General features: G+C 43.4%; 1 protein-coding gene across 1 annotated transcript; it reads right to left on the reverse strand.

Annotated features, from left to right (window-relative positions):
- Positions 1 to 6,197: 6,197 nt before the first annotated feature.
- On the reverse strand, positions 6,198 to 8,305 carry EXOC8 (exocyst complex component 8; the record flags this gene model as incomplete). Its single annotated transcript, XM_009875373.1, is given in 3 exon segments — positions 6,198 to 6,989; positions 7,615 to 7,699; positions 7,701 to 8,305. Coding segments are annotated over 3 exon segments (1,299 nt in total), but the record flags the coding sequence as incomplete, so codon positions are not given.
- Positions 8,306 to 8,308: the final 3 nt, after the last annotated feature.

Below are 8,308 nucleotides of genomic sequence, written 5' to 3' on the forward strand. Positions count from 1 at the left end.
AGAAGGGGAAGGCTTTGATCGGGACCACAGCTGGTCCCACTAGAGTTGAGGTGTCACAGAAATGTACGCTTTGCTCACATCCTGCGTTGCTCTAGTATTGCCCCACTATTTCTTCTTTACCAGTCGGTTTTGCAAAATTCAACAGAAATTTACCAATTCTCCATGCATGAAAACGCACTTTAGTATTTAATTAGCCCTGAGTATAGGAGCAGGCCTCTCATGTTCAGGGGGATATTTTACACTCTTCAGCATGTGTTCGAAGCACCTTGCTGGACAGACGATGGAGGGACAAAAATGATAGATCTTTCCTTGTAACCCTCCCAATTGCCCTCTTCCTCATGTACGTTGTCTTTAGCAAGAGCGGGTAGGGAGATATATGGCCTGAATTATGTTAAGATAGATGCATGGAGTGTAATTTAACATGCAACTTGGTATTCTTTCTCCACAAAGCCAATCTGGCACCTCTGCTGGAGAAGTTACGTTGTGGAATGGGAAAACAAAAATCCCTGCCAATTGTTAGTGGCGGGGGTGGGGGGGGGCGAAGCAGAACAGGAGCTGCTTATCAAAGAGCCACATTTTGAGAGAAAAATTCACTGAATCCTAAGGAAGGAAGGATTCTCTGCAGAGCTTCAAGTACTCTTCTGACAACCCTATCTTGCAGGAGCTGTCGGAGGGATCTGGGCCCCTTCCTATTGTGGAAACTCGGTCCAGAGAACTGAAAATGAACATAAGAACAGGAGTCCCCAGACCGCAGCAGTGCTGTAAAGCTGTAGTTAAAACCAAAAGAAAACACAAACCAAAACATGACAGTCTTAACAAATCTGACGGGCACAGATGGTACTCTGTGAATTGTGATTTTAGAAGGCCCAGAGAACTTGAACTCTGGAAGTATCTGAGGCAAAGTTTTTTCTTGGCCCACAGTCAGGCTCGGGGCTATCTGAAGTTCAGATCTCAATTTTGCTCAAGTTTGTAGGTTTTTTGATTCACGTGCCTTGTGTTACAAAGGATTTGGCTAACTCTCTCACCTTCATGAGAATTTTGATTTTGACTGAATCAGCTTTCTTGGAGGACAGAAAAAGAACCTTGTGTGTTGGTGCAACTAGGGGAAGAGATGCATGATTTACTTTTCAAAAAAATAATTTGAAATCTTCATTAATTCAAGCATCTCCAAGGACTTCCCAAGCAGCAGTGAAGTTAGCGCTGCCTGCTGTTCTCCCCCGTCCACCTCCCTAGTGCAATACATTCAGTAATCACATCCTAATGCATTAACACATCTGAACAAGATTCCCTACAGCTGCAAGGCCAAAATATATTTTTGGGTAATCTAAAACGATGCCTCAGAGTCTAGCTCCTGCCATGACACGAGGAGATTAATATCTCAGCTTTCATATCTGCTTTTAGCTCTTGTACTGCTCTAGGAGAACAAATTGAACGCAATCATACTTGCGTACACAGCAGATGCCCGATGCTCACCGATGCAGAGCTCTTGTGGGACCCCCACTGGTAACCACGTGTCATCACAGCTCCCTTCAAGTAATTTGGGGAGCAGGTTCTCTCCGTCCTGCGAGATAATCTACCTGGGTGTGAACTGTGGTGCTCAGGCCATTGAAAGGAATGTAGTCGTGGTGATCCAGCTCCTGCGTGGGGAGCAGGAGAGGATATATACCACAGAGTCACAGAAGCGTGATATAGAATTACCCTAAAGCTGTCATGTAACCCCCCAGGAAGGGGGATACTGCTCAGCTGTCAGTGCAGGGCAGGCATCTTGCCAGTACCTTCCCTTTGCTGTGTCAAACAGAGCACATCTACAGCAGAGAATCTAGTTCAGCCTGTGACCCTGACGTTCAAAACTGGGTTACAGCACACGTTGAGGCCATTGAAGTTGTTATTTGCAGTTTCCCAAATACTCCAGAGGTAATTACCCTGTGTCTGAGGTGGCTCAATCAAATTCTGATCTTTTACGCTAGCCAGCATCCCCTGTAATCAGAAAGAGTATAAATATGTAGTAATCTGTTTTTGTGAAAATATAAGATAAGGAAACATTCTTGCTACAGTTTGTGGTGCTTCAGCTACTTTTCAGAGTTCATAGGGACTGAACGTGTATCACAACAGCTGAACCTCTGAGGAATCTGATGTGTCTGCAGGCTATGCTGACAAAGATTCTTGACAGATAAGCTCCATTCTGTATTTGATTTTCTTCACAGAAAACACATCGGGAGTTTGCAGAGCTACTAATATTTTCAAGTAAAAGGTAACAATTAAAATGTAAGATTTGTGCAGCAAAGGGAGTGTAACTAGTGTTTAAATTATGAAGATCGGGGCGGGACACACACCTTCTGCATTACTGTGCTGGAGTGCAAAGCTGCGTTACGAGAATGAGCTCTCATTGGGATTTCAGTCTGATATTGAAGCAAAATGACAAGAGGCCACACAAGCTTGACTTTGAGAAGTCATTAAGCTGGACATCTTACAAGACAGCTGAAGCTGGGACAAGCAACTTTTTACATCTCTGCTTGCAGTCTAGCAGAGTGTCTCTCAGGCAGAACAAAAGTCATGTGTTGGCACATAGCTCTAGAAAAAGCAGAAAGCTGAGATTCTCCGCAGGATGCCTGCTGCTGATACAGAGACACGGCAGGAAAACAAAAGAGGAAGCATTAAGAAATTAACAGTAGGAAAATTAGAAAATACGGAAGAAAAGTGCTACCAAGCAAGGAAAGAGAGTTGACCCTAACACCTGAACCGTTTGGTGCAGCATCTTCACCTCCCAACGTGCTACCAAAACACCCCAAGCCGTGCTGTGAGGCAGCAGACCTTCAATGTCCGTGCCTGCTCCACAGAGATCTGAAGTTTCCACAGACAGAGCTCCACCTAGTGAGGAGATGGCCTGTACTGCACCTCCAGCGCTCAAGTTCAGTACGAATAGACTCGGGTAACAGAATAATCTCTGGAAGGTAACAAACCCTGTAGCATTACGCTGCCCTGGTGTTGATGAGGCCTCGTGGAGAGGACAGCCTCTCCTGGATTTGAGTCAGATACAATGCTGAGGAACATCTTCCAACTTCATCTTATCGAGGCACACACAGACTTTGTAAGTGACGTGATATCGCTTGGCTGCCTCTTACATCTCCCTCACAAATGACTAACCTGAAGCTCTTCAACTCCACTGAAAATTTGTTAGTAGACTTTAACTTTGAACCAACACCCTCTCTCTGATGATGATGTAATAAAACCAGAAATACACCACTAGCATTGTACATCTAAAAGTTTTAATACATGGTCCTCACTGCTCAAAAAAGTTATTGCATCAAATTCTAGTACATAAATTCACCCAATTTAAAGACAAAACAAAGCAAAAACCAAAATCTTCATTTTGCACATCACAATTTTTTCATAGCAGCTAAAGGAAACCAGATTTTATATGCAATTATCTCAAAACAAACAAAAAATATGACCAGTTCTTCTCCTATCAACAAAACTGCTACCGTATTATTCAGTAGTTTCTGCAAATCCCAACTTTAACGCTATCCCCACAAACATACAACTCAGGAAAAGTGCCATTCTAAATTATCACCTGCAAATCTGAAGTTTATCAAACCATGACTCTTGACACATGTTGACTTTGTTAACTTGAATTAGCATACAAAGTGTGTTCAGTTTAACTGCACACCATTTTTCTTAAGTTACTCTTTTTCTTTTATTATGATTTGGCCAGATTCAGAAGTTACAAAATATCAAAGCTGCCCACAGCAGTTTACACAAATCCACAGGTGTTTGAATCATGATAGGCACACAAACATGATATCTGATCATCCCAACAAAAGGCCAGATTACCTGATCCATTAAACCCAGCATACCCACAAAAGCCCACTGCTTTGTGGGTGACAGCAGAGATAAAACCAGTAGGTCCTGCGTGCTGTAAATAGATTGATGAAGGGAGTGGTGACAGAGGCGTAACAGAGCACATGGCAGAATTACACTCTACATTTCATCCTCTGATGAGGATGAAGATGTGCTACACCTGCTTGCGACAGAAGCATGAACAGGGCTCTCCTCTTACGCTGTCTTATGCCAGAGCAGGGAATCAGGAATTCAGCTTCTTACACAAAATGCTCAAGCACCACAATAATCAGGGTCTTGAGCTGGAGTTCCACAGCTTACCCTTAGCTTGCACAGTAAAAAAAACACCACAAAAACCAAAACCCCAAAATGCATAAGGCTCATCTGTATTTATCCTGTTTTCTTCTGCTGTAAAGAAAACAAAAAATACACCTGTCTTCAGAGAAAGCAAGCCTTCCCTTCCCTTTCTCCTTCAAAATAGTCATCACCATGTAGAGCTCTCACTTATAATCCACTTGAAAGTATTTCTCAAGCTAAGTAAGGCCAGGTTGCCACATGAACCTGCTTTAAAAAGATGACAAAGAATATATTACTTAACTAGGTTCTGGTATCAGAACTAGTCCACTAGTGAAAAATGGCCCAAGTTGTTCTCTGCAGGACATAACATGTTCATAGAAACCCTAACTCTCACTGTCTCTGTGCCTCAAAATAAACCTATAGCTATATCAGTGGTTTTCAATCAGTTTTAGCTAAAAGAAATGAGTTATCCTTTAAAATAATTTTGCAGTTTGGGTTTGTTTTTTCCTGTGATTTGCTAGCAAAAGGCCCAAACACTGGAAAGCAAATGAACAGAGACAGCAGGATGCTTTACATAGTCTGACAGTTCAAAAGGCATCCAAAGAACACAAGGAAGAAAAACTAGACCCTAAAGTGAAAACTGCACTGAACCAGCACCATGAAAATAGGGAGAAATGAAGAAGCTCCAGTATAAGCAGCTACGCAGAATGTTTTACTAGCAGTATCTTTTGTTTGTTCAGGCAGTCACAAGGCATTTATTACCATGATAGAAACTGCAAAGGCTTTCAGTTGAAAGCACAGGAGGAAGAGGACACTCTATTATTCCAGTTAAGAACGCTTAGTGGGAGTCTAATACAAGGTTACTTAGCTGTAACATGATTTTCTCACATCTAAGAAAGTCTTCCTCACAAGTAAGAAAGTCTGCACTGAAAGGGGAAAAAGTTTACACAGCTTAGGAGATGATGCTGACAGGTTTCTAAAGCCAGTCTTTACACAAGACTTGGCTTACTTTATTTTCATAGACACATACTGAACGAGATAGCCACCACTGTTCCATCAAAATATAAAAGCATATGCATAAATCTCCCCCATCTATATTAATTTCCAACTGAATACAGTCCTTGTGTTCTCTGCAAAAAAAAGAAAAAACAAAACAAACCCAAAAGTTAAGATCTTGATTAATGCTGTAATACAGGAAACAACACTAATATTTGCAGGAGAGACAGAGTGTGTATTTTGAAGACCGAGTCATTTACAAAAAGGCTCACACCCTGTTTCTTCATCCCATGCTGCTTTGGTACAGCACAGCTACGAAACAAAATAGTACCTTCAGACCCTCTCCCTGCCCTGCACATCTCAAGAGCATTTACGCCTCTTCACTATGGTTTCTACCAGTAGGTAATGGCCCATAATGCATTTTACAACAGCAATTCAAGAAAGAGTGCCTACTTCACCAAATGGACGTGACCCCAAGGAAGTCCATCAGAAAACAAGGAAGGGGAACACAAAGGGGAAGGGAAGAAAGTTATTCCCGCTTCTTCTCTGAAGGGAACACGTGTCTGACAGCAGAGGGTTTGTTTTCAGAGAGATGCAATTTAAGCTGACAGCTCATTAAACAGAAGCAGCCCTTTCAATCCAACACAAAAATCTATTAAAAAATATTTTAATTTAGAACTGCCTCTGAAATGAATGAAGAGAATTTGAATGTTGGAGAAACTGAAGAGCTGCATTGCTACCAAACAAATCAGACTGTGCAAATCCATGTTCATCTGCAGTGCTGAGTCACATTTGGATGGTGGATATGCCTCACCAAATACCACACCCTAGTTACATTTCAGCACTTCCTCTCCTACCAGAACACTGCCTTAAAAAAGAATTCCTACAGTGACATGATGACAAATGCCCTTTTCCTGCTGTATGGTGTACTTACATTTAAGACTTTCACAAACATTTGGCCAAAAATTGTATATTACAGTATTTCCCAAGTCACAGACACTATACAAGCCATTCTTGAGGAATATGCTGTCCTAGTACATGTGACCTTGATCTTCTTGAACAGCATTGCATTGTTGCAGGGTTTAATTGTAAGTCTATAGCTTCTAGAATGCAGCAGCTAGACTTCCGCATTTTTCCAAAAAAAAAACCAAAAAACAAACCCCTCAACCCATGTTTAGTTCATATATTCAAAGTACAACATTTTCAGTTAAGAGGCTTCACACTCTGTTCAAAAGAACAGTTAGGTCACTTCAAACCACCGAGGTGGTACTTTCCGGATTTACACGCATCAACCTTGAAGCATTTCTCAGATCCTGTAGCTGCTTGGCTGGCTTTCCAACTCCTTCCTCAAATCTTTTTTCCACAACAGGAAGGACAGTTTCATAGAGGAAGGATGCATTCTGCCTAATGAATGCTTTCTTCTCAGGGTCCTGTTCACACCGTAAACTGTAATCGACATGCTGGACAGCCACCAGGATAATTTCCACAAGACTCTCCAAAAGAACCATATGTAGCTCTGGAAAGTAAAGCTTTAATGCTTCCTCCAAGAAGGCCATAGTCTGCTTAGTGAAAGCTACCACAGTATAGCTAAGGTTGACCCAGCAGTCATCACCCGTGTACTGGTCAAAATTGCCTACCCCACAGCTCCTCATCTCCTCTCGGAGTTTCCCCAGTGCCTCTGGAGTCATTAGGTTCATCCTTCTCCACATCTCCTCAGAGTTGCGGTGCTTGGTGGCCTCGATGATGATATCCTTGTAGCTCTGTAAAGCACCTTTGATATCCTTCACCAGCAGGGCATGAATGATGAAGGTGAGATCCAGTCCAATCTCGCTAAGCTGCTTGCAGTGCTCTTTAGCCACCTTGGGTATGAATGAAAAGCAAAGGGTGTTACTAGTGTGCAGGCCCCCTTCCACATTTACCAAACTTACCATTCTCAGAAAACAGGGAAGTGTTAGTCATACTTCACTTATTTCTCCTGCTTTAAGAAATTTCCTTACTAATGCGAAATTCATAACTGAGAGACAAACCCCGCCCATCAAAAATACTCTACACAACGACATTACAGCCCCAAAACACACTGTTGTTTTGGGTTTTTTCTTCCTATTAGCAGCTGAAAGAAACCACAGCCTGAAAAAGTTAGTCTTGCAAAAAATTATGGAAACGTAGTCCAGGACAGGATTGGAAAATAAACAAAAAGTTTTCAAATACTCACCATTCATATGTAGCTTATGCAAAATTTAGGACCTCCTAGTGGTCGAAGGTAAATTAAGAATAAACACATTTTGCATTTCTGATAAAGGCTTCTCTCCCTGTGTATTTTTGTCTTAATGCTTGCCCCTGTTAAACTGAAAGAACTACAACTCAACCCCAAACTTTCAATGCAGGAAGCCCAACAACTAAACTAGGGTTAGAAAAGAGGATCTACTAGCTTTACAGCCATTGTTTTGACCATCTGGTCACACCAACCCCTTTGGACCCTCTTACCTTGACACACTCTGCTGCAGTTGACAAGCTCTCTTTACTATCAAATACTTGCTTGCTGAAGGCATCTACAAACATCTTCATGGAAAACAAGGGCTGGGTACCAGCCATTGTTGCCAGCAAAGTCCGTCTCAAACTCCCTTGCCGTCTCCAGAAGGCTGGTGAAGAAGACGTGGCAGAGCTTGTGGATGTAGAGCAGTGTGGCGCCCTCGATGCGCAGCTGTCGGATGGCCGTCTGCACTGCGGCCGCCCGGTTCTTCAAAAAGAGCTCACACGCTTTGGTGGACTGGCCCAAGCGAATGAGCTGGGACACGGCTCGGCGGGTGGCCCGTGGCCCTCCCCGCAGTGAGCGGTCCGGAGACAGCTCAAACACCAGCACATCTGTAAGCTGCCGAACACGCTCATCCACCTTGGCCCGCAGCTCCTTCACGGGCTGGCTCACAGGCTTGTCCCCCAGGTACTCGTTGAGTTTATCCAAGAGGTCCACCGCCCCCTCAAAGTCCCGCTGAGCAATGCAGACATCCAGGTCCTCAGGCAGCTCCTGGATCCACTCGAGTGAGAGGTCGACCACCTCCTCCTCAGCAGAGGGCTCTTCCTCCTCTTCATCCTCATCCTCTTCGAAGGGGTTGGTGGACTCAGAGGGTGCCGGGGCAGGCCGGGGCAGGGCCTCCTGCTCCAGGCGTCGCTTCTCGCTGAG

Source organism: Apaloderma vittatum, unplaced genomic scaffold, assembly GCF_000703405.1.
Source record: "Apaloderma vittatum isolate BGI_N311 unplaced genomic scaffold, ASM70340v1 scaffold41768, whole genome shotgun sequence".
NCBI classification, from domain to species: Eukaryota; Metazoa; Chordata; class Aves; order Trogoniformes; family Trogonidae; genus Apaloderma; species Apaloderma vittatum.